The sequence below is a fragment of the Argentina silus genome (genome assembly GCF_951799395.1).
Source record: "Argentina silus genome assembly, chromosome: 22".
Lineage (NCBI taxonomy): Eukaryota > Metazoa > Chordata > Actinopteri > Argentiniformes > Argentinidae > Argentina > Argentina silus.
The window spans coordinates 9,314,427-9,339,562 of record NC_139676.1 but is presented as its reverse complement, the minus strand read 5'-3'; the positions used below and the strand labels follow the sequence as shown (position 1 = coordinate 9,339,562).

The following is a 25,136-nucleotide window of genomic DNA, read 5'->3' as shown; positions in this document are numbered from 1 at the left end:
GACCCCAATAAATTGTCCCCAGTGTTCACGGTCCCTACCTACCACCCCAGACGGCCTCAACGCCCCAGCCTGACCTCCTCATTCCCCTTCCTCCCCACACAAGACCCCTCCACGACCAGGTCCCCTCAACATGACCTACCCCAGCCGTATAGCAGCACCCCCCTGCATTCAGACCCCCCCCACTCCCATGGTCTTTCTTGGACCTCCCCCTTTCTGAGTGACAGCAGGAGGGAGGCGGAGGGCGAGAGCAGCCAGCGAGGGAGGGGGGTCACAGAGAGCCCGAGGAAGAGGAGGGGTCTTGGGTCCCTAGGTCTGTCCTTCTCTGACCCCTCATCTCCCAGCAGAGGGTCCCCCAGCCCACAGAAAGAGAACAGGTCCCCTGGCCCACGTAGATCTTCCACCGAGTCTGACTATTTCCACAGCCCAGGGGATTTGGAGAGGGAGGGAGAGAAAAAGAGGGGAATGAGGAATGAGGGTGGAGTGGAAGAAGAAGAAGAAGAAGAGGAGGAGGAGGAGAGGGGGATGGGGATGGGTAGAGAAGAAGAGCAGGAAGAAGGTATGTCAATCAAAAGAAAACAAGAAGAGGAGGAGGAGGAGGTGGCTGGCTGCAGCTTCCAGCAGAGTTTCCTGGCGATGGACGAGCCGCCCATGGCGTTTGACGACTCATGGGGCCTCAATGGAGGCGGGGACGGGGATGGGGATGGAGTCGGACAGAGGGACCAGGCGGCGTGTTTCAGCCTGAGGTTGGAGAGCAGCAGCGGTAGTGGGGATAATCTGCCACGGCTGGGAGATGGAGAGATAGCAGACCCTTCCTCTACTCCCTCTCGTCAACCTCCCAACCAACACACCACCATCACGCCTCCCCAAGCCAACCCAGAGCTGCGTGCCAGCCTCCTGGAAAGGTTTTGTGACGACTGGGAGGATGAGGAGGCACAGGCTCTTCCTCTCTCTCAGAGGGTGAAGGCTGTCGCCCCAGCCCAGAGAGTGGCCCAGCTCAAGACTCCAGGTACTGTAATAGTCTAGCAATTAAAAACCCCTTTATATATATATAAATGCATATTAAATTGAAACTTTATTGTTTAGATGATATAATCAGGGCACACTTGAAAAAGAGACCCTGGTCTCAAGATGCTTTCTCCTGTATACAGTCATGAGAAGAAGTTAGGACACCCCCCAAAATATTAAGTTATTCTCTTAAAAATATGGACATATCAATATGTTATCTTCTTTCTAACAATGTCTATAGATAAAGGGGATGTAATTGAACAAAAAACTATGAAAATGTAACTTTGTAATCATTTATTTAACGAAAAATTAACAATAATGCCAATTCCTACTGAGGAAAAAGTTAGGACACCCTATGCCCTAATAGCTAGTATTGCCCCCCTTGGCTGAAATAACCTCAATTAGACGTTTCTTATAACTGTCTACAGGTCTCTGACATCAATTGGGAGAAAGTTTTTCCCACTCCTCCTTGCAGAATTCTTTCAGCTGTGTGATGTTCGAGGGGTGTCTTGCATGCACAGCCAGTTTCAAATCAATCCACAGCATCTCAATAAGATTAAGATCCGGGCTTTGACTTGACCATTCCAGAACTCTCAATTTATTTTTCTTGAGCCATTCCTTGGTAGATTTACTGAAATGTTTTGGGTCATTGTCATGTTGCATGGTCCACATCTGCTTCAGCTTCAACTTTCGAACAGATGGTCTCACATTTTCCTCAAGCACCCTCTGATACAATACAAAATTCATAGTGGATTCTATGATGGTGAGCTGACCAGGCCCTGCTGCAGAAAAGCAGCCCCAAACCATGACATTTCCACCCCCATGCTTCACAGTTGGTATGAGGTTCTTGTTCTCAAATGCTGTCTTGGTTTTGCGCCAAACATGTCTACTCTTACTGTGCCCAAATAGTTCAACTTTGGATTCATCTGTCCAAAGCACATTGTTCCAGAAGTTCTGGTCTTTCTCTAGGTGTTCTCTGGCAAACTTTAGTCTTGCCCTGATGTTTTTTTTTGACAGCAGGGGTTTCCTCCTTGCACACCTCCCATGTAATGCAAACTTGTTCAGTCTCTTTCTTATGGTGGATGCATGTACTTTGACATCAATTGTGGCAAGAGATACCTGTAGGTCTCGTGATGACATTCTGGGATTGTTGGAGACTTCTTTAAGCATCTTTCGGTCAGTTCTTATGCTGAACTTGCTTGGGCGGCCTGACCTGGCCATGTTGGTGGTGGTTTTAAATGTTCTCCACTTGTAAATTATTTTCCGGACAGTGGAATGGCCAATTTCGAATAGTTTGGAGATCTTTTTATATCCCTTCCCAGACTCATATGCATCTACAATTTTTCTTCTGAAGGCCTCAGAGAGCTCTTTTGATCTCGCCATGGTGATGCAACTCACTTCAACAATCAAGAGCAAACCAAACTAAATATCTGAGGCTTAAATAGGACAGGCTCCTCCAAAATCCTCTGTAACGATGTTCTAATCATTTGCACCTGATGTGGTGCTCTTTATTATAATTTTAGGCATTTTAAGTGGAACTAAATGTGGGGGTGTCCTAACTTTTTCCTCACAAGAAGATTGCATTTCTATTAATTACATTTTACCAATCATTTTTTAAATAATTTGTTTCAGTTGTATTTGTTTAGTTATATTACCTCAATTTTTCAATATTGTTCAAATGAATATCAAATGTCCATATGTTTGAATATGTTGAAGAAGACAAAGGTTTTCATAGGGTGTCCTAATTTTTTCTCATGACTGTAAATAAAGGATAAATAAAATAAAAATTATATATAAGAATATTTTATATATCTATATAATCATTATACCTACCTTGTTGTCAGCTTTAATATCTATAAAACATATTCTCACACTAAATTTTACAATACACTGACGTAAAACTTAAAAAAGTAAAAATACCCTTTTCACTGTTTTAAGAACGTTGTTTTCTGGTCAAAGCCACAACGTTTACCAGGTTTTGATGTTTCTCAACAGTGGCGTCCCGTAGGAAAGACCAACGCCCCCTGGAGCCCATCACCCCCATGCCCAGCTACTCAGACATGGACACACCTGACCTGAAAAACAAGCTCAACAGGTACCTGCAGGTACCTGCTCCTCCATCCTCTTTGCCCATGTGATGGATCCTAGACATCATAATGTATTGCTAATATCAGTGTTGTCTGGTCTGTGTATATAATTAACCAGATAAAAAATAACGAATGACTGTGAACTTGATGAGTTTATTTCTTGTGTTAAAGTCTCACTGCTTATAGCTAATACGGCATGAATTCTCTCCCTCTCTTTCTCTCTGTAGGTTTGGTGTGCGTCCTCTACCGAAGAAGCAGATGGTCCTCAAACTGAAGGAGATCCACCAGTACACCCACCAGCTGGTCAGTTCCGAGTCTGAGGACGAGGCACCTTCCCTGGGCCGCCCCAGAACGACGGGGCCTCTGCCTTCTACCTCCATGGCCCCCCGCAGGCTTGTCTCCTGTGCCCAGGCTGGGGGGTTGAAGGAGCCCAGAGCGCCCCCTACTGCCTCGCCTGTGAAAGTAACCAGTGAGGATCCAGAGCCTCTCTCTGCCTCGCAGGGATCCAACACCTCTTCAACGGCAACCAGTGAAGACTCATACAGGTGTGTGTGTGTGTCTGTGTGTGTGGTTAGGGTACAAACGTGTGTGGTTATGTTTCTCTACTTGAGTTTAGTGGGCCCCAACAAACGTGTGTACATTCCTAAGAGCATTAATGTCATTTGAATACATACCATGGACTTTGTTTAGAAAAATACTTGCAATTATTCAGTTCCAATTGAAACCCCCCGACTTCCCTTCTTCTCTCTCTCCCTGCCTCCAGGTCCAACCCAGAACAGCCCCACTCCATTGACAACGGAGACTCAGACAGCGACAGCAGCATCACCGCCTCCCAGGCCGCCTCCAAGGACCAGGAACGCCTCCAGGCCGTGCGGCACTTCATCCTCTCAGACTCCGACCTCCACGGGCAGATCCTCCAGTACCAGCCCCTGGTCCTGTCCCAGCTCCAGACCCGCCTCAAGGCAGTGGGCGTCCGCCTGGGCACCGCCAAGCTGATGGACTACCTGGACTCCCAGTGTATCACCTTTACTACAGCTAAGCCCGGGCAGTCGGCCCCCGGCCGCAGGAGAGGGAGGGGCGGGGGGAGGGGAGCAGCGCCGGCAGGGAGGGCGGGAGCTAGGGGGAGGGGGAGGAGGAGAGGGGCGGCGGCTAAAGTTACAGACCGAACAGACTCACTTTCTTGAAAGCTGTGTTGCACCATGATTATTTCAACATCTACTACCATGGAGTGAAGATTATAATAATGCTACAAAGCTTCGTGGGAACTCCCTCCTGAACTGCACTCGACAGAGTGAGGATCGGGTGGAGAGAGAAGGCTTTGGGTGCCCTGTATTTGGAATGGAAGGGGAATTTGAGAGTGAAAAAAATAATCGATGCCAATGAACTGTCAGAAGTGTGACTATTGAGAGTTACGAGTTAACCATATATGATAATATGGTCAGGGCTAGGTTTGTGATGTTGACCATCAGAGGATATGTTTTAAAAAAAAAAAATCAGGTACAGATCAGGCTATTTGTTTCCTCTGTAACATTTGATTTATGCCCTTTTCATTTCAATTTAGGAAGTTGCTCATGTGTCACCAGGTTTTGTACAAATTGCCTGATATTTATGTACATAATATAATCTTGTTACTGTTTATTATTTAACAATATTATTTTATGTATATTGACGTTAATATGTTCTAAATTGAAAATGTGACATCTTTTGTGATGGATTTATACAATTCTGAAATTAAAAGACAAAAGTGATTAATGTTGTTTTGTGCAATAAATGATATAATTTATAAAGCATACTACACACATTAGACAAGTTACAAACACTGCTAGACCATGGGGTAGTCAGTGGGTTATAAAACATCCATCTAGTAGTTAATAAAAACAAAGAAACATTCAAAGACACTGGCTGAAAAGTAATGCCTATTTTGATCAGCAGGAATAATTCCAGCACACAGAGGACTCTTGAAAAATGTTTTACTGTTTTTTTTCTTTTTTATCCAAAGACCAGCCAAGAAATACACACACTTCATCTGAGCACACATCATACATCAGGGAGGGCGGTTCTTACAAAGAACCAATCAGAAGACAATTAATCCCAGATCAGCTTCCATCTTCTGATTGGCCGGTTAGGCCCAAGGGGGTCATTGGCAGTGGAAGCTTTAGTCTACAGGGTCAAAGTTCAAAGCAGGCCGTTGGGGGGCCGTTTAGTGTGTCGCACCCACCACATAGTAGTTGGGTAGTGGAGCGTATTTTGTGGGACACCAATAGATGCTCAGACTCAACGAAGAACCCATCAACTGTAGCTCCAGAGCCAGACTGTCTCCCCTCCTCCTCTTCTTCTTCTTCTTCTTCCTCCTCTTCCTCTTCTTCCTCCTTTGCTCACAGTGGCCTCCTGGCCTGTCAGTCAGCCTCTCTTGTCCTCATCTAGCCCTTTAACTCCTCCCCCTGCCACATCACGACAGGTTGGCAATGTTGGCCAGGAACCGCTGGGCCCACCACTCCTCCAGGTCGATGGGCACAAAGTCTGCGTGGAGGAAGAGCAGGAAGGGTAGGGTGGGAGGGGATGGAGGGAGGTGAAAAGAGGATAATAGAGGGAGAAAGGAGAGGAAGAGGGGGGAGAGTCATAAAGGGAGGGAGGAAAATGAGAGAGAAAGTTGATTATAGATTTGTATCACAGTTGAGCTTCTGAGTCATAAGTCATGTTTTATGAACAGCCCCCCCAATGACCTATAAAGTTGTGAGGTCACTGAACAGGACGGAACAGGTTTGGGTGAAACTGTGGAGAATCAGCAACCAGCACAAGTTCATCTGAGTTGAGAGTTGCTCACAGACCAGAGAGAGTTAAACATTAAAGCTAATGCTTGTCTCTCTCATCGGGCCTCTGATAAGACTTAGCTAAATACCTGGCCTGTGCTTCTTTAAATAGAAATGAAACTGGCATTTAGCTTTAGTACAGATGCTTTACACAGAAACATCATTACAGTGTTGGGGTTAAAGTGGTAACAACACATAAAGGGATAAGAGTAGACTAGTGATCAGAATACCACATACGTGGACTAAATGAGATATGAGAGCCAGGGGATAGAGGTAGACTCTTTTAACTCTCTTCCCTCAACGTACCTCCCCCACATCACCTTACTTTCTATACTTATTTAGTAGAGCAAGGTGGCTGCTGGTAAACAAGGTGGCTGCTGGTAAACAAGGTGGCTGCTGGTAAACAAGATGGCGGAAGGTGAAATGGGCCTATACTCACTCTTCATAACTGGACTGGGGGTCTTCTCTGTGTACTGCACTGGCCCCTGGCCACATGCGGGCTCACCGCCATCTCCCAGCTGCTGCTCTACCTCCTGCCACGCTACAGAGGGAGAAAACACAGACGTATTGGTACGCTTTTGGACGGACGGACGGACAGACACCACACAGAGAATTATTTTCCATGTTATGCTGCAGTTTAGAGGAAGTTACAATAGAACAACCTACATCTTATGACTATGCTGCCACTGACTAGGGGTAGGTTGAGTGGTCCTCTGTGGCTCAGTTGGTAGAGCATGGCGCTAACAACACTTAGGTTGGGGGTTTGCTTCCCGATGGTACTATATATACTGAAAAATGTATGCACTCACTGCAATGTAAGTCGCTTTGGATAAAAGCGTCAGCTAAATGGCATATATATATATAGGTTATAATGTTCTATTTTGTCTGCAATGCACAAATGCCTTGCGAAGGACAACCTAAACTTCTCTGGAGGGGTAACCTTGCAAGCGATCAAAGATGATACAGCGATGAGGTGGGCCAGGCAAGCACGGCAGTTCATTGCATCAGCCAATGGTAGAGTCAGGACTGAAGGTTATGTTTTTCCTTTGTGCAAAACACATCCCACTCTGTAGGCTTTCATCTACAGTGTGATTTCTTTGCGAAACACATCATCGCTTGCGACAAGCTTTTGAATGAAAATGTCCAAAAATAAACCAAAGCTCATCGTCTAAAAATAATTTAAGTTGAACTTTCACTCAAACTACTTGGTGTTGTTTCCATTCAGTGCCTGGACTTGCTGATGACTGATACTACTTCTACAACACTGCACGATGCACGCAACAATAGCAGCGTTGGCACTGGCCACTGTGTCAGGGGTTTGCAGAGTGCTGTAAGAAGTTTATAAAAGCAAACAAAATGGCGTCACTGAATTGCCTTATTATCATTTTTCTGGCACGTCTCCAAGAGCAATAAAGAAAAGGTCACACTGATACTATTTCTACAAGTCATTCATCTTCATCAGAGCTCGCCGAAAGTAGACTGCTTTATATAACTTACGAGCAAAACTGTGTCAGAGAGAATCTCTCCACTTTTGCACTGGATTGCTTCTTTCCAACCCTTTAGTCCTCCTGGATATTACCAGCCAATCACCATCTACGGTCCATGCCGAATGACCTGCAGTTCCCTCTCTAGCAACCTCCATCTCTCCGTTATGTGTTCTTTACCGCCCCCTGTTCTCTGTTTAATGTGTAAGGTTGTAATCGACATGCACAGGGGTTCTAGTCCTTGAACCCTGCAATCTGTCACATATAAACACCACTGGTGGTGTGAAGAGGGTGGGATGTGTGTCAGCTTTAGCCTTGAGCAAGGCCTGCTGGTCAAAGGATTTACTGTATGTAATCATCCCCAATATGCATTTCAGGTGTGTGTGTGTGTGTGTGTAAAGATGTAAAAATGAATAAGACCTCATTTTTCCAGTGCCTCTCACCTTCGTACACAAATCTGACATTCTCCTCATGGGAAGGTGTGAAGTCGTCAGCTGGAGTGTCCTGCTTCTGTATGGGCGCTGTGTGATATCTCTTCCCGTTCAGGCGATTAAAGACAATCTTAGGAGCTGGAGAACTACAGTACACAGAGAAGGAAAAGGACAGTACATAAGCTATTGGATTGTCAATATATCTTACTTGAAAATATGGGGATGAACCCCTATTGCAAGCCCACAAAATTACACTTTTTACACTAATATATCTCTCATAAAAAGCCCAATATGACTGCTGGAGGGGAACTGTACACTGCTCTGACAAGAAAGGTCAAATACTGTATATGTGATATTCATGTGCATTCTCTATTTCCCACGTTAAACTTCAGGTCCACTCGGCTTCCATAGACATGTGAGGATGCTCAATCTACTTCCTTACACAATGAGGTTGCTAGGGGCAACAGACAGATTATCACAATTGGGATTTCCGTGAATATTGTACAACCGCGTCTGTTGCAACGGACAGACTTTAGAACACTGAAATCACTCCAAAAATAATGACGTCTGGCCGACGAGCTCAACCAAATACCCAATTGCTAAACTTGCTATCAGTCCACGTCATGTTGCATGTCCTTGCAGTGAGTGTGAAGCATAGCCTATACCTTTACGTCTGTTTACATGGGAGCTATATGTTGTTCAGCATGTATGTTTTTTTCTTTTAATAGTTGAAAAGGATGTGTACAAATAATTGTGTGTGTTTCGGCGTTCGGACTTTGAACACATTGAACGACATGCAGGTAGCCAACGCTGCTAGCAAGCTATGCCAGCTAGCCTTGCAAGGTCACTCACTGTGTGTTAGGTTACAAACGGGCAAGGAAACGTTTGCGAGACACATAATCAATGCTACAATGTTTCAATACATCTATTTGTGGAGTTTACAAAGTAACAGAACGCTCCAAAAATGATTGCGTACATCGTGACGTGTTTACAGAAATGATATCAGTGGCAACAGTGTTACATGACCGCACTTATTCCACTGCACACACGTGCTATGGAATATTCGCCAGGTTGGTTTGCACTGACATGATCACGATGATAAATGCAATGTGAATGAATATCGCTACTTACTCTGACTCTGACCAGGGAGTCTGTTTGAGCTTCAAGTCGATGATTTTATTCTCAATTTGTTGCGTGGGCCCTAAAAATAAATTGAATAGAGGCTTTTAAATTGTGTCACTTCAATGCATGCATTATTACCATTAGAATATACTTTTTTTCCCCATTGATCTGGGCTACCTTCTATCAATCAAACTATTAGATCATTATTTATTTGCTAATAATCAATATTAAGAACAATTCAGGCACTATTATCATATCGATCAGCTACAGAAGCGAACTCACCTGTCCTCCGTTGTGTAACAAGTTTACTGGGACCTCTAGCAATTGTGTACATTATGTGAAAGCCAGTTCCCCGAGAACTTCAGTATGGCTCAGAAAAAGTCGCTTGCCGTGGATCTGATACAATGTGACAAGTGCAAATGCTATGTACGCCGTGCAATCCCCCTTTTCGGTCGAGTTCTCTTGACGCAGCCACGGTGGAAAAAATATTGCAGCGTGTTTTTCCAAGTCAGCTGGGCTGGTATACGTCTGCCAGCCTCCGTTACCGTAGCCTGCAAGCAACTGCCACCAAAAGGGACCACGGTACCGCAATGTGCGCTCTCTTGTCGTCGCTCCGAATAAACATATGTTTGATCTGTAAACCGCTGTCTGCTGCTCCAAGGGTATATTGGCTATAGGTCATCCAAGGTGAAGCAGTCCCCCTCTGTCTGTGTCTTTGATCTTACAAAGTGTTGCCCTTCTTCCGTTATCGCTACGTCTTGAGCGGATATATTAGAGTAGATTTCACCTTCGGAGTGACCAGCACACTGTAAACGTCCTACAAGTGTGAAAGACACTTCACGCACGCACAGATCAGAGAGAACCCCCTGATGGGTTCTCTCTACCAATGACCTTTCACCTAATAGTCAAAGCATGTGAATGGAGAAGCAGCCTATTCACCATGATAAAGTCGATACATAGAGTTATGAAAAAAAAAAAAAAAAAAGTGCTTCATCATGGTGAATAGGGTGGGCTTCTCCATCCACGTGCTTGGACTATTAGGGATTTGTGTCTCTTGGCTGGGCTTCCACTAGTGAAATAAGCTCTCAATTTAGCTACCTTGAATTATTGTTCAGCGCAAGATCATTTGATTTTACCAACATATAACCCCTACAATATGCCATCTTTATCGGTTGGGAATAAGGAAACAATTAGGAATGAGGATATAGGTATACGCAACACAGAGAAACCTGTTTGGTAACGGATCAGACAGGCTTAGCCAAGGTGAACCTACTCGTCTACCTTTACCCCAGCGATCTAGGTCATGGATGGGGCCTGTCTCCAGGACCCAGTATTTCAACATGTTTAATCTAGATTAGAATGATCTGGAATCTTTTTTCGCTATCCATGATCAGATATATGGCAGACTTTGAGTAGCATATGGGAAATCAGCCAGCTCGATTGGATCAAGATTACAAGTTTTGAAATACTGGGCTCAATACATGTAGCTAATGATCTACCCAAGTTATTCATTTCACACAAACGCTAACAGTAATAGGCTACCGAGAGAGAGAGAGGGAGGGAAGCTGAACAAGTGTAATCCAGATTCTATTTTATTTTTTTCTTCAAGATTATGTTAAATGAATGCACCTCATTATTTTTAGTATTTCATGCGGTTAAGCAATAAGCACATGAGGAGTAATGCAAAGGAATGACGTCATATTTTTGAGTTAGCAGCACCATATGTGTACAGTAGTTTTGTCAGAATTTGCTTATAAATGAATTGTGAAGCATTTCTAGGGTTTATGAAGGCATTACTATCAGTAGTAAAAGTATTAGCAGGCCTCAACATTTCACAGTATGAGCTATAACAGAGATCAGGGGAATGGATAATGCACCCAAAAAAATTAACTTGTGTATCGTGTACTTATTGGTGGACTCCTGAGTTGGTAAATACAGTACACATGGACATATTCCCTGACAGAATTAAAAGGCTAATTCTATTCTGTATAATTGCACTGTAGGTTTTGCATCCTATGTCCATACATTTTCTGAACAATTGAAAATACAATGCAGTGTTGTAAAGTTAAACACTTCATGTCTCAAGTCTTCATGTCAATTTCATCCTTTTTTTAATGCTTAAATGTGTGTGTGTGTGTGTGTGTGTGTGTGCTACTGTGGTCAATAATGGGGGTCGCAGTCCTCTACTAGACTGTCTGTGATGTAGTTGACTTTGAGCAGGTCCTGGTAGTACTGTTTCTCCACGGCTGTGTTGAGGGTCCAGCTCACCACCTCCACACCCCTCTGGGCCCAGTACTGCACATAGTCCCTGTGGACGGAGGAGAGGAGACCGGCGAGGAATCATAAGATTAGTCCTGCCGTGTTCACCGCCGTGACACTCACTACTGCCTTACCTGCCGTGACTCCTAACATATCCATTGTAAGTATTTGCTTGTTACACATTATAAAAAGACAGGTCGTGTTGTTGTTCAGGGTGCATATTAACAGGTTTAACAGTCAACTACACAGCTAACCATGTGGGCAACTGACTGTGTGAGCAGTAATAACAAAGCTGCATCGGATCAAGGTTTACATAAAGTAGGACACCTTAGGTTGTATCAAGGGTTCTACACAGGGTACTTACCTGTACTATTTACTGCGTGTTCTTTGCAAGAATATTTGTATTATTTTGTATGCACTGTATGTTTGTTTTGTGCGCAAGATTAGGAATTTCAATGGCGCACCCTATTGGCACCAAAAGTTCCGAGGCAAATACAACAACTGGTAACAGAACGATTCGGTGCCAACATGGCAGCTAGGGTGCCAAACGTCAGTGACTCACGGGGATATGAAGTTCTTCTGCACCAGGAAAGCAGAGATGCCACAGAGGTTCCACAGCAGGTGGTGATGCGCCCAGTCCAGCATCACGTCCAGCGCCTGTGTCCACTGGTGTTTCCATTGCGATGAGAAGCGTGGCGTGCCATCGCCTAACCGACTCAGGAACCATGGTCTATGGGTCAGTGCTGTGACCACTTCCGGGTCAGCCTGTCTCATCTGGGCCAGAGAGGGTCAAGGGAGGGACACACAGAGATAGAATTGCATTGACTATGAGTTTACCATGTCTGTTAGATGCCTTTTGAGAACCATTACCCCTTTGCACACCCTTACCCTATAAATGACTTTAGGCTCGAAAGAGCAGACAATGCTGCTATTATAGAGGACTGGATGCTTCTTGTACATCTCTTTAAGAGCAGCTGCTGCCTGCGAAGGGAAAAAACAGAACATTACATAAAACCATACTGTGTGTGTGTGTGTGTGTGTGTGTGTGTGTGTGTGTGTGTGTGTGTGTGTGTGTGTGTGTTTCTCTCAGACAGGCTGGTGATCCAACAGCTGTTTGTCAGTTGGAGCACTGCTCTGTAGCGTGAACTAAAGTGGACCACTGCCTGAAACAATATGCTCTCAAATGGCCCTGTTCTAAAAATGTACTTTTTGACAACAAAAAAGAACAGTCCAATCCTAAGTGGCCATGTAACCATTAAATCAACAGACCAACTAAGCTATCTATAGGTTAGGTGTATTCAGCTGTACATAGTAGAGCTTTGCTGGAAGAAATGTACAGTAAAGAATATAAGCGTCAACGGATTATTATTATTTTTTTTTTGCATATTCTATAACATTCGTAACATTGCACCCCATTGACAAAGCCCAAGATGTATAGTAATATACATATATCCAAGGCATGCGATTGGCTGTACCTCATCTGGGTGACCTTTGACATCAAAGTAGATGGTCAGCTGGAGTCTGATGCATTCCTCCACTGCCTCCTGCAGAGTAGGGACCTTCTCTCCACCAAACTTGACACTGAGGGTCACACAACATTAACATTTACACCGCTGTCTTTGGCCAAGTCCCAACTGCCTAGCAACACTATACAATGGTGCTATCTGTCCTGTTTTTGCTTACTAATTGCCAAAGAATTCCGGAACACTCACCATCTAGCACGAGTGCCAAGTGTTCTTTTGTGGTATTTACCTAGCAACAATACTTTGTTTGGCTACAAAATGAAGCATTATAATTTATGCATTTTTGGTGAATAGCCATCGGCACTAAAGCCACCCTCGGCACTAAATGAGTTTTAAGCCAAGTCTCAGGCTGTAAACCAAAACTCACAGAACCCTACAATTAGGCCCATCTCTTTGTGTGTCTCAGTCTGTCTGTCCGTCCGTCCGTCCGTCCGTCTCTGTGTCTGTCTGTCTGTCCATCTCTGTCTGTCTGTCTGTCTGTCTGTCTGTCTGTCCCCCACAGCCCCATTCACCTGAGTCTGTGCTCAGCGCCTGCATCCAGCTTGCGCAGCTCAGAGAAACTCAGCTGGCTGAGTGGTCCTGACCCGTTGGTGGTGCGGTCCACCGTGTCATCATGCATCAGAATAGGGACACCATCTGCAGTGAACTCCAGGTCCAACTCCACCCCTGACGCCCCATTCTTACTGGCCTAGTGATGGTAGACACAAGACAGGGTTAGAAGAGGAGAGGAATGACATTACGGAGAAGCAAGGGAGAGCTTGTTTGACATTATATCTCTATGCACTTCTTTCTCAGTTATACACAGTTCAATAGGATACTCATTTGTGAATGTGATCTTATACGTGTTTGGCCTTGTGTCAGATTCACTATGGCAGTTGACATGAATCAATGGCTGTGTTCCAAAATGCGTTCTTGCACTCTATCTAGAGTCTAGATAGAGTGCAAGAACGCATTTTGGAACACAGTCAAGGTCACTTGTGCCTGTACTGCACACAAAGTACACAATGTCTTGCTGTGCTGTACAATGTGTGCACTATAACTGATGATTAGCTCTCACTGAGGAAGAGAAAGAGCCAGGATTTTCTGGTGCACGGAAGCCTCTCCTCGACTCACCTCCCGGATAGCTGCTATCGTGTTCTCCGGCGCGTCATGCCCTCCTCCCCGGTGAGCGACCACTGACACCCTGCCGGAACCAACAGTACCTACAGCGGGCCGCAGCACCTGTACTGCCCGGTTGGACGGGACTTGAGGGAATCGGAACGTTACCAAGAAGACGTAGAGGCAGGCGGTGAGGGAGGTGGACCACACTGCGCTCCTAGTTCCGAGAAGAACGACGACGAACACCACCGAGAAAAGGGCGACCTCATCTCCAATCTGCAGCATGTTTGACCGCCAACAAGCCTCTTTCACACGCTTTTCTTTAGCGGTTTGACAGCAACTTCCCAATGCATTTAGAATGTCATACAGTTACCACGTATCATTCGTGGCGATAAGGTTGTTGTCAACCGTTTCTGAATCAAGTACTTGCGGCACAACGGCGAGATTCCCTGCCGAGTCGCCTCCACTCCAGGCAGTAGGCTGCAGAAAATGTTTTTGACATCAATTAAATGTTTATGCAGGAGCAGCACACAACAAAACGCAATAGATGTCAATCAATTCCGTTTGTTTCACAAAACACTCACATCAGCAAAACAGCAACATTGTTGGCAGAACTGTCACATACAGTATGGCGGATATGACAGCTTAGACGTATGTGTGAAATTAAATGAATAATGCAGGAAAAAGACATATCATTCAATAAACACTATGCATGTTCTATAAACAATAATTACACAGTTTTTAATATTTTTATGTTTTTGACTTTGTGACTTTTATTTAGAAAAGTTCAGAAATTTCGTGAACCGGAACTACTTCGTTAATGCGGCAGAAAAGACCTAGATATGACCTAGCCGTCAACTCAAACCAAACACGTCTTCCTTTGACAGCCTTTACTGTTGATGCTTTTAGTCGTATTTTGCAAGGTAGACGTCGGCTGACATGGTAAGTTGTACATACGTTTAGCTAGGGAACTGTACGTCCTAATTTGGCGACTTGGTTGATGGTCAGATGGCTAGCTAGTTAATCTAATCACGATTCTAAATTCTCTAACGTTTAAATTTCGATTTCTACTGCAACAAAGATATAGTTATATCATATTGTATTATGTCGTAAAATCGCGTGCTTTTTTGCTCTTGCTCTGTATCCCTCTTATTGATAAAACTACAAAACTGTAGTTCTATCTCATCCATTCTAATGTCTCTCTCTCTCTCTCTCTCTCTCTCTCTCTCTCTCTCTCTCTCTCTCTCTCTCTATCCTCCAGCATCGGTCAACACTCCTCCCCAGCCTCTCCTTCAGAGTGCTGTCACACTGCAGGGAATACTGCATACTGAGAAGCTCCTCAAGTCAACTCCTCTGTGGCACCCGTCTCCATAGACCCAGTCGACTGGACCCAGGAGGGACAGCAGCCCCCATCCAACACGCCTACCCTGGACCTCCATCACCCTACGTCAATGCACTGGCAAAATGTACCGATTTATCCACTCAGAAGTACACGCTCATCTACTCGCTACCGCACATAAAGCTTCTCAGAGCTGTATCCAGACTCAAGCTCCTGCAGACTGCCATCACCTTGGTCTTGCTCCCCCCTGTGTTCTACATGTATTCCCTAGGAGAAGCTTCATACCTGCTGGTTAGCTACAGCACCGGAATAGCCATGTTTGCTGGGGTCATGTTGTACACTGCAAGCCACTTCCTCAGACGAGTGGTTGGGATGATGTACCTGGATTCTTCCCAGACCACTCTCAAGGTGTCCCACCTCACATTCTGGGGCAGACGGCACGATGTGTACCTGGCTGTGTCGGACGTTATGACTCTCGGGGACACTGGGGACTCCGTGGGTGAGAGTATACTACGTCTGAAGCGCTACAGTAGTCCTGAGACCCTGTATTTCTCCCCCCGGTTGGGACGTGTGGTTGACAAACAGGCCTTTCAGAAAGTGTTTGGGACTTTGATTTGATATACTGTATGTTGTGAGCATTTGGATACTGTGTGTTCATCAGCACAAAGAGAAGAGTCTGCACATAGGCCTACTGTATATTACAGTATGCTCTCTTGTTAAATGATTTCTGTATGACTAAAATAAAGTTATATTGTTATGGTTGTTATGACAACTGTTCTGTGACAATCTGTGTTCAATAACGAAAAGATGCAGATCATTTAAGCAACATATTTTGGAGGTTTATTTAAAACTATACAGAAAGCTATTAACATTATTTTAGCCAAAGAGTGTGCATTACAATCACTACCAACTAGACGGCTACTTCAATGTACAAACCAGAAATGTGAAAGTTACTTGTTACAACAGATGCAGTGTACAGTAGAAATTATGTGATGGGGCATATATACACATAAGATTACATTTGTGTCCGGCAAAAGCATTTTGCAATCACTCTTGAACATAGTGCCGCTCTATACAGTCAAAGAACATGTTTTATGACAATGACCAAATGCAAGCAATATAGACAGAACATAGACAGCCTGTATCTTCCTATAAAAACAATTTTGAATGCAGTGAAGCACAGCAGGGTAGGTGAAAGGGAAAAAGCGTTAATGTTTTCCCCTCAGAGTACGCAGTGAGGAGGGGACATGTCAGCAGACTGCTCTACTTCAGCTCAGCGATAGCATCGTCGAAGATGTCCAGGAAGAGGTTCGCATGATGCTCCTTAAACACTAGAGCCGGTCGGAACCGGATGGACTGAGTTCCACAGCCTCCGAGGACCACACCTGTAAACGATGACATGAATTATTATTAAAAGTTATTTGATTGACATGAATGTACTTAACGCGTAGCTCGTCTTTAGGATTCTTATGTTGAGTTGGTGTACTGTCCCCCTTGTGGTGATTCTTGCTCTTCTGCTATCCCAACCTACAGATTAAGTACTTTACCCTTATTTCTGGCCTTGAGGATAAGGTTGTTGCGAGTTTGTTCATCCTTCACATCGATTGCACAGAAGGTCCCGATGCCTCTTGCTCGACTGAGCAAGTGAGGGTACTTCATCTAAAAGAGAGAGACAGAGACAGGAAAAGAAAGAGAGATAAGGAGTACTGATGATGCAGCCTTTATGCCTCACACACACACACACACACACACACACACACACACACACAAAATACACTCCTCCCTCTACACACTTATCCTATGTCTTCAACTGTGACCACCTTCTACCCCCATTCAAGGGCTACCACTTCAAAAACACACCCTATAGAGACCTACCACTATCCACACACCATTCTCACATACTGATATTTGGTGTATGATTCACCAAGCTAACAACAACAAATACGGCTATTCTATATCTGGCTCTCTATATCTGGGTCCCACCTGGGCCCCACCACTCACCTGAAGGTCATACAGGCCCTGGAGCATGACCTTGCCAGTCTTCTTCACCTCGTCCAGCAGCCTCTCGGTCTTGACCACCTTGATCACCTCCGTCAGGAACAGGTTCTTGGTGTGGTCTCCCAGCCACGTGTTAAAGATCCTGAAAGGCTGAAGACGACACACAGGAGAGAACCATCGGTGAAGCATAAACACACATTGTGCAATATGCCTTGACAAAAAGGAAAGGAAAACCGTATAGCTTAGACGTTAGTGAGTTTATATCCCAATATTAGCTTTAATTTTTTAATACAGACTGATTATTAACCTAAGTTGTCATATTTTAAGCCATTAAACAGAAAGGAACCAGGACCAGAGAAGTTACTACCAACCTTATCTGGCTGGAACTCGTCCTTGTAGTAGTAACCTCCCGTCAGCATCTTTTTGCTGAAGGAAACTATTTCTGCAGGGTCGTCCAATCCCCAGTGTTGGTGGGCCCAAAACTCCCCTGTAGACCCGCCCCCTGTCTGCACCTCATCCACTAGGAAGGCACATCCATGCTGATGGACACACAAAGGTCAAATGAGAAGGGACATACTGTAAATGTGCATGTCTGTTATTACAATAGTTATAACTCACAGGAATAACTACAGTAGAAATAAACCAGAAATAACAACACTGAAACTTCTTTATATGTTTACCTAAATCTTGTTGACAGTCATATCCTCACTCCCTATTGGGTGACTAGTAATATGTACCAATCACATGATCATACTCAATATCATCCACTAATTTCACGGTATTATTTGCTTGACTATTCAACGTGGGTCAAGCCGCAGCGAATACAGTAGACGGTAGATGCGGAGTTAGATTTCTTTGCATCCAGATGTTGATAACCACCAAGGTTGCCTAGGTAACCTACTTTCTTGGCGATTCCTCTCAGTTTCCTGAAGAAGTCTGGGGAGGCGTGGTTGTCCCCGCCCTCCGCCTGGATTGGCTCGATCACGACCCCCGCCACTGGCCTCCCCTTCTTCCCCCACTTCACTATCAGGTCCTCCGCCTGAGACATGAGAGGGATGGAGGGATGGAATAGAAGGATGTGAGTCATAGGGATGAGAGATATGGAGGGATGGGGTGTGGATGAGAGTAAGGGGGGATGAGAGAGTGGACGAAGACGAATGAAAAAAGGATGAATCAGGGAATGAGTAGATGGAAAAAAAAAGATGAGAATGGATGAAGAGAATGAATGCGAGGACTGAAGGATATTAGGTAGGTAGACAAATGAGGGGGGATTGAGAGAGAGTGAGAGAGAGAGAGAGAGAGAGAGAGAGAGAGAGAGAGTGAGAGAGAGAGTGAGAAAAAGGGAATAGACCTCCTCTAGGCAGCGGCTCTCCTCCTGGGCGTTCTCCCTATCAAACTGGTCCAGGGGGTACCTCATCCTAGGGAAGGGGGCGATGGGCCAGTCAAATGTTGGGACGTCCAGCTTCTGAATGGCCTTAGTGTGGGTGGTTGCCAGGCAACCTGGGAGAACGAAAGACAGTTTGTATAGAACTGTATGGAATTTGTATGGTACTTTGGGTTTGTATTCGGGTGTGTATTCTTGGTTTTCTTTGTTTTTGTACCAAATTAGACAAATTGTTCATTGAAAAATAGCGTTTCTGTCTCACCCATTGTTCTGCCATGGAACCCCCCCATGAAGGACAGGAGAGTCAGGTCTGGACAACCAGGGGCCTGGAGAGAGAATACTGGACTAAGGAACTACAGGCCAGACTTACACATTTATATATACATGTTGAATATTTTTTTTAATTCAATGACCTGACCAGGAAAAAGCTCTGGGCTGAAGTTCTAGGCCATAAACTACTGTTGGGCCCAGCATTATTCCTGGGCAGGTCACATGGTCTGGAGAAACTCATTGCCCTAAGTGCGTGTTTCTAAGTATATATGATATAACATTAGGGAAATCTCAGCGTTGTGGTCAAGCAAGACCCACCTGGTTGATCACACTGGTTATCTCCTCCTCTGCGGTCGGCTCATTAGTTCCCCTCAGTTTGTTCTAAGAAATATACACAATAGACATGTTTCAGTGACACCTTTTTATATTACATACTGTATAATATAATGTAATTATATATGTGTTGTAATATATTACATTATATTACAACACAACTCCAGTTCCATCACTTACTTTGTACCAGATGAAGATAGCTTTGTAGGCGTTTTCATTGGAGCAGGAGCCACAGGCCATAGTCTGGACACGGCTGAGGCCCTTGGGCGCCACCTAGTGGATATTAGAGGAAGCACATCCGTTTAGATTCGTGTAAGGCTCAAGGTTGAAGTCTGTTCAATTAAATTCCAGTCAATTCAGTAATTTGGTTGTACTCCTTTGTAGAAGTTCAGTGTTCAGTTCAGTTGAGTGGTAATTGACTCAAACTCTAGCAGGTAGTTTTATAAAAGATATAATTACATATTCCAAGGTGTATACAGAAACAAAAAAATCTAACTTACTGACATTAGACCGTTAAACAGCTTTTCAGGGAATTTCCCTGGTGGAAGCATACCAAGAGCAGGGCGGTTCACAAACGTACCCTGAGACATTTGTGAGAAAAGTGAGACATTTATGAGAAAAGAGTTACACGTTCATCAATGACTATCTTACAATTTCATTCTTGAGTACACCTTCAAGTTTCTACATAAACATTAGTGCTTACCAAATTCGTGGGGTCAGCCATGACTTGTGTGAGTGCTGGGTGATTGTATCCTGAAAGTCAAAGACAGAAAAGCACAGAAGGAAATCTTTCATCTTCAACGGAGGAGCTTTCACTAATTCTCAAACCAAAACAGGACCTCAGGGACTCTCACCTATAGGTATAGATGCAATCTGTGTGTAGACATCCAGCATGCGGTTCCCATCTACGTCCACTAGATAGTTACCTTTACTCTCCTCGTAGTCACAGAAGAAATTCACCTGGATGACATTCTGGAGGGACACAGACATTTCAAGAGGCATGACGTCACCTTTCACTGGGACATTTGTATCACTTTTTATTCATGTTGCACCAAGAGACATACGTTTCAGAGCCTATATGAAATTTACTGAATGTGTTTTAATAACTCTCCATGGGATAACATTGAATGTAAATGTGCCACACACATATGCATGGAGCAGGGGAGGCTGGTGGAGGTAGAAATTGGAGGATGGGCTCATTGAAATGCATGGAATGGAATGAGAAATGGCATTAAACGTTTGATACCATTCCTAATTCCGTTCCATGCATTACAATGAGCCCGTCCTCCAATTTCCTCCACCAGCCTCCCCTGGCATGGAGAATTCCATAGACACTCACCTGAACCGTCTCTAACTGCTTTGATAGACTCTGTAGAAGACAACATGGAAGATATACAGTATGAATGGATAATATACTTTGAAAAGAAAAAGAGACCTGCCAAATTTCTGAAGTAAAATACCTTATTTTATCATGATACAATCAATACCAACACAGCTTAACCACTGAATGGTCTTAAAGATGATCTTCTGTTATAACCTTAATTGAACTAAGGTTACCTATACTTGTATTGCTCTATTCTCTTTTCTGAAAATTACAGTAGCAAACTTTGCAGTCGTGCAAATGCTTAGTTTGTCTATCTGGCCCTAGGTTGGGTCCAGAGATTGTATTCATTTGTTTACCCTAGATATGGGGCCTGGAACCTCGGTCTTCATACAGGGACCATCAAACTCAACATCCTCCACTGTCTTGGCTGATGCTTTGCTGACATGGCGATATCCTACAGAAAACATCAACATGATTCTATAGGTTTATTTGTGATAATAACACAAGCTTTTCAATACAAATTATGGGAAGGCAGAACATATTCAGTCTGGTACTAACTAATACAATTTAAAGATTGGTATTATGTGTAGTAATCTTAAAGGGATAGTTTTTTCTTAATGTGATATTATTAAATGTAGCCAAATGTAGACATGTAGACTACATGGAAAAGGTATGTGAAATATTAACAAATTATAAAAATTGGGTAAACTGTCAGTTAAAACCAAAAGTGTATCGGACGTTCAACAGTGCATGTACTTCATATAATTAGTAAGAAGAAAGTAGTAAAGAGTAAGGAACCTATGAGACAGCTGAGGAGGAGGTGGGAGTGTTTGTCTTGACTCTCAGAATACATAACTACACTGGACTGTACCTCTATGATAGTAGACAGTTTGACCTTCTGACAATAATAACTTACAAAAAACCAGATAAAACTGGTTGATCATTTATGTCCACCTTTGTTCTCTCTCTTTCCTCGTCCCCTCCTCCTTCAACTGAACGATTTCACTCAGAAAAAACACAGGCGCAATTAATAGCTAGCTTCCTTGTAAGGTATTTGTCCCATGACCCCTTCTGGTAGGGTGAGGTCAAGTGACTTGAAGGTCGAGTGACTTGAAGTATTCAGTACGTAAAATGAGACTAAGAAAAAAAAAAAAAGACTACTATCAAAGCCACCCTTAACGTGCATATCGTCATGAACGAGCCACCAACAAACACATACTCAAAGGAGCAAATTAATCCTATGTCATTTTCTCCTGCAAATAGCACAGATCTCTATGATGTATCTGCACCAGTGGAGGCTGGTGGAGGTAGACATTGGAGGATGGGCTCACTGTAATGCATGCAATGGTATTGAGCCTCCCCTGATATTTATGCTCAAGGAATGACTGACATTCCACAAGAGCAACAACGCAAAACAAGAACATAAATAACGAAGTCATGGAGATCATTCGTTCTTGGCTATGATAAGATAATACAGCCGCACTGATCTCATGAGGATATTAATAAGTAATACCCATCACATCAGAGAGGGTGTTTCACGTATTGAAACTGACATTTTACAGACTGTGGCTTTAATCTTCATATTCAGAGTGACTAGAACGAGTAGAATACACAAGTGAATGCTGATAGGCAACAATAAAACCAACACTGTTCTGATTGGCCTATCTTCTCCCATCCAAGCTGTGTTACCTGTGGCTGACACACTCAGGCTGGGTCTCAGAGAAGAAGCCAAGCAGCGGCTTAGCAGACTAGACGCCATGCTCCTCAGATACCACTGGAACTGGTGAAGGAAGAGTAAATAAATGTTATTCCCATGAATATTCATATAAAAACAACTAATCAACAACCTCATTTTAACTCCATACACATTTGTATCTTCTCTTGAGACGAAATAAAATCTTGTTTTCAATGTTTGATAATACTCTCAGTACAAGAAACAGTTACACATGCATTTAAGATAAGATAAAATGACAAATAAACAATGATAAAAGGGCTGGTTTCCCAGATCCAGATTAAGCCTAGTCCTGGATTAAATAACATTATCAGTGGAAAATCTCCATTGACAATACATGTCCCGGTCACAGATTAAGACTAATCCTAGACTAAATAGCATCTTCAATGGAGATTTTCTATTCTGCAATTTAGTTCAGGACTAGGCATAATCTGTGTCCGGGAAACTAGCCCATACAGTCTAACCCACGATGCCCACGAGGTGTGATACTGCGGAACACTCACCGAGTCGAGGTGTGGGACTGCGACGATGTTTCTAAATGAACACCTGAGGCCACTTCACTACAACACTGCGGTCCCGCTGTCGTATGCCACACCTGGCTTTTATACTTCAACTGCAGCCAGTCAGAGGGGCGGGTATGGAGGTGCGGTTGTCTGCTGAAGCGTCTTGCATCTATCAACAAGTTATCTAGTCATCGTTTCTCCTCCCAGCACTGCCCTGCTGAACCGTTGAGGACATGATGAAGGTAATAACTGCACACACAGAGCAGTTCAAAATAGGTCGGTTTTTGATTAACTTCCTTTTGTAAGAGCATTTTTTGTAGGTACTGTAGGTGAGGGAAGGGGTTTATCCAATCATTGTTGAGGTCAAGAGTCTTACCTCCTGAAATCGTTTCATACAGTCAATTTCAGCCTCACATTGTAAGCGCTGCAGGGCCCGGGGGCCCTAGTGGTCAGCTCATGCTTTAATCCTGGAGGAGCCCAGGGACCCTCACACTGTAGGTGCCGAGGGGCCCAGGGGCCTTAGTGGTCAGATCACGCTTTAAGCCCCAGGGACCTAGTGGTCAGTCCTTCGGAAGTCCTTCGGAAGTCTTGGGCCACGCACCACACGCGGCCTGAGGCTTAGAGGCCCCCTGGCAGTCCAAGGCCCTGGGGCTAACCCTGGCCCCACTGGCCTGGTCCATAATCCAACCTTAGCTATGAATGACACATTTTGGTTTGGCCTGTATGCTCATTTATGGTTTAAATCCTTGATTTGACAAACAATGTTGACATGCACTGACTTTCGGTCCATCATGTTTCTATGGCAATATGCATCGGACGTTCTGTTCCAACCAGAACATATTGCACACCTTGAATGGTACAGTACAAGTATGTGGTTACAATATATTCACAGAGGTAAAAAGTCAAACAAAAATGGGTGATTTCTCTTGCAAAAGATCAAAAGAGCATGTTGTCATCTCATTCAATTGCCTACAGTATGTTTATCATATCTCACAAAAAATATGTTACGTTGCATTGCCGTGTGTGTGTATAGGGTTTGAATGGAACTGTGTAGGCACCCTATATCAATGATAGGTTAACACTCATGTAAAACATCCACAGCTGCAACCTCACTGGTAGGTCTACATGCAGTGTCCTATGCTATCCAGTAGATGTCAGTATAGTCAAGGAAATGATGTCTTTGTCCTGCAATCTTTTGGCATAGTGCTCCCAATACCCACGTACAATCTAGTGGATCTAGTGACCTTTCCAAGCTTTCCATATCCAACTATTCTGATTGCCAGTATTGAAAGTACAATATCAATACCTAAATCATTGCATCAGTTTTATGACCAACTTCTATTCTTTATCCTTATAAATTATTATAATTCTATGTTCATTGAACATGAAAATTGTACATTTCTTGTCAATATTTGCTCTTGTTTTTTTATGTCCCATGCACCAACCTCACAATGTCAATTTTCCTGTGTGTGCAAATATACTTGGCCAAATAAAAGAATTCTGATTCTGATTCTGATTCTGAGATGTTTTGATTTCACCTTCCTCTCCACATCATGCCACGATGCAAAGTAATGAACAGTTTCTTCTTGCAGCATGACTGACAATCCACAGGTTTGACAAACCACGTAGAGTTCAGCGGTATATCTTCCATACGGCCCCACAGGCTTACACTTGTCTCAGTGAATCAATACATCTTGTCTAACTATGCATCTGGGATGAGTCAAATACAACCAGATCAAAACCCCTCCGCCTGGCAATTCACCTATACACCCGTCCCAGACAAGCACTTGATAGTGTTTTAACAAAAGAACAAAAGCCCATATAGATGTGTTTTTCCTCTGGAAAACGTCTGCGTGTTGAAAGTGACTCTGGCAGCTTCGAGGACCCTTTCATGTGTCAAAGGACCCCTGAGTCCTCAACCCCGCTGTAGTGTACTGTTGGAAAAAGTCCACTTTTACTTGTTGCTCTCCTGCTCCGTGATGTCCGCCCACCGTTGTTTGTCTTATCATTGTTATTAGGGGGGACGAGTTTCCCATGATCAACAATATTACATTGACCTCGACTCCACCGCCGGGCCATTTCATATTGAATGTAATTTCCTGTGTTTATGTATTTTTCTGGCCTTTTTTCAGGCTTGGTGATAATGAACAATATGTAGGGAATGCATGCATTATTCGAGAATAATGTGTAATAGTGTCAAGTATGTCTGACTGCCTCAGTGCATTTCCCTACGGGGACATCCATCAAACAGCGAGCCAGGTGCCAGTGTGACCTCATCACTCTCTTAATGCTCAACTACATCTAGTGGTCCCTGGGGGAGGTGTGACATCATCCTGATCAATTGTTCGGTTATTCCAGATTCCTGCGGTTGACGATTGGTCATTCAGGTATTTTGTCCGCTGCATTGTTTGCGTGGCAGCCCTGATTGTTTTTG

The 25,136-nt window shown here is 43.9% G+C and overlaps 5 protein-coding genes across 5 annotated transcripts in view; 2 read left to right on the top strand and 3 right to left on the bottom strand.

The window, feature by feature from the left end:
* Window positions 1-4,276, top strand: part of slx4 (SLX4 structure-specific endonuclease subunit homolog) — a gene marked incomplete at its 3' end in the record, with an annotated part of 10,555 nt that extends 6,279 nt beyond the window's left edge. The window contains exons 11-14 of the mRNA XM_083694356.1: window positions 2-1,006; window positions 3,001-3,100; window positions 3,320-3,637; window positions 3,856-4,276. Coding sequence (XP_083550482.1) covers window positions 2-1,006; window positions 3,001-3,100; window positions 3,320-3,637; window positions 3,856-4,276 — 1,844 coding nt within the window. The remainder of the gene's footprint in view (window position 1; window positions 1,007-3,000; window positions 3,101-3,319; window positions 3,638-3,855) is intronic.
* mcrip2 (MAPK regulated corepressor interacting protein 2) lies at window positions 4,240-9,932 on the bottom strand. Its single transcript, XM_083694198.1, has 5 exons — window positions 9,222-9,932; window positions 8,949-9,018; window positions 7,830-7,963; window positions 6,342-6,443; window positions 4,240-5,612 (listed from the first exon to the last, which is right to left on the bottom strand). Exons 1-5 carry the CDS (start codon window positions 9,271-9,273, stop codon window positions 5,542-5,544), a joined length of 429 nt encoding a protein of 142 aa, XP_083550324.1. The 5' UTR covers window positions 9,274-9,932; the 3' UTR covers window positions 4,240-5,541.
* A 581-nt stretch (window positions 9,933-10,513) lies between these two features.
* On the bottom strand, window positions 10,514-14,446 carry gde1 (glycerophosphodiester phosphodiesterase 1). Its single transcript, XM_083694214.1, has 7 exons — window positions 14,404-14,446; window positions 13,835-14,299; window positions 13,234-13,409; window positions 12,674-12,779; window positions 12,087-12,179; window positions 11,761-11,972; window positions 10,514-11,247 (listed from the first exon to the last, which is right to left on the bottom strand). Exons 2-7 carry the CDS (start codon window positions 14,102-14,104, stop codon window positions 11,100-11,102), a joined length of 1,005 nt encoding a protein of 334 aa, XP_083550340.1. The 5' UTR covers window positions 14,105-14,299; window positions 14,404-14,446; the 3' UTR covers window positions 10,514-11,099.
* Window positions 14,447-14,654: 208 nt separating this feature from the next.
* Window positions 14,655-16,377, top strand: tmem186 (transmembrane protein 186). Its single transcript, XM_083693572.1, has 2 exons — window positions 14,655-14,761; window positions 15,081-16,377. Exons 1-2 carry the CDS (start codon window positions 14,759-14,761, stop codon window positions 15,774-15,776), a joined length of 699 nt encoding a protein of 232 aa, XP_083549698.1. The 5' UTR covers window positions 14,655-14,758; the 3' UTR covers window positions 15,777-16,377.
* A 33-nt stretch (window positions 16,378-16,410) lies between these two features.
* Window positions 16,411-22,226, bottom strand: LOC310822065 (4-aminobutyrate aminotransferase, mitochondrial-like; the record flags this gene model as incomplete). The annotated part of the gene is made up of 14 exons (XM_083694355.1): window positions 16,411-16,543; window positions 16,706-16,817; window positions 17,160-17,306; window positions 17,528-17,695; window positions 18,058-18,195; window positions 18,508-18,656; window positions 18,803-18,866; window positions 19,129-19,191; window positions 19,324-19,416; window positions 19,644-19,724; window positions 19,847-19,896; window positions 19,998-20,115; window positions 20,824-20,921; window positions 22,157-22,226. 14 exons carry the CDS (start codon window positions 22,224-22,226, stop codon window positions 16,422-16,424), a joined length of 1,473 nt encoding a protein of 490 aa, XP_083550481.1. The 3' UTR covers window positions 16,411-16,421.
* Window positions 22,227-25,136: the final 2,910 nt, after the last annotated feature.

What these genes read in the sequence shown, in the direction of transcription:
- mcrip2 (XM_083694198.1), bottom strand. Translation starts at nt 9,273, where the DNA reads ATGTACACAATTGCTAGAGGTCCCAGTAAACTTGTTACACAACGGAGG. An exon ending in TGTTACACAACGGAGGACAG is followed by an intron (nt 9,019 to 9,221) that starts GTGAGTTCGCTT and finishes ATTTATTTTTAG; the next exon opens with GGCCCACGCAACAAATTGAG. An exon ending in TGTCAGATTTGTGTACGAAG is followed by an intron (nt 6,444 to 7,829) that starts GTGAGAGGCACT and finishes CTCCCTCTGTAG; the next exon opens with CGTGGCAGGAGGTAGAGCAG.
- gde1 (XM_083694214.1), bottom strand. Translation starts at nt 14,104, where the DNA reads ATGCTGCAGATTGGAGATGAGGTCGCCCTTTTCTCGGTGGTGTTCGTC. An exon ending in CGATAGCAGCTATCCGGGAG is followed by an intron (nt 13,410 to 13,834) that starts GTGAGTCGAGGA and finishes TACCATCACTAG; the next exon opens with GCCAGTAAGAATGGGGCGTC. An exon ending in CAGAAGAACTTCATATCCCC is followed by an intron (nt 11,248 to 11,760) that starts GTGAGTCACTGA and finishes CTCCGTCCACAG; the next exon opens with GGACTATGTGCAGTACTGGG.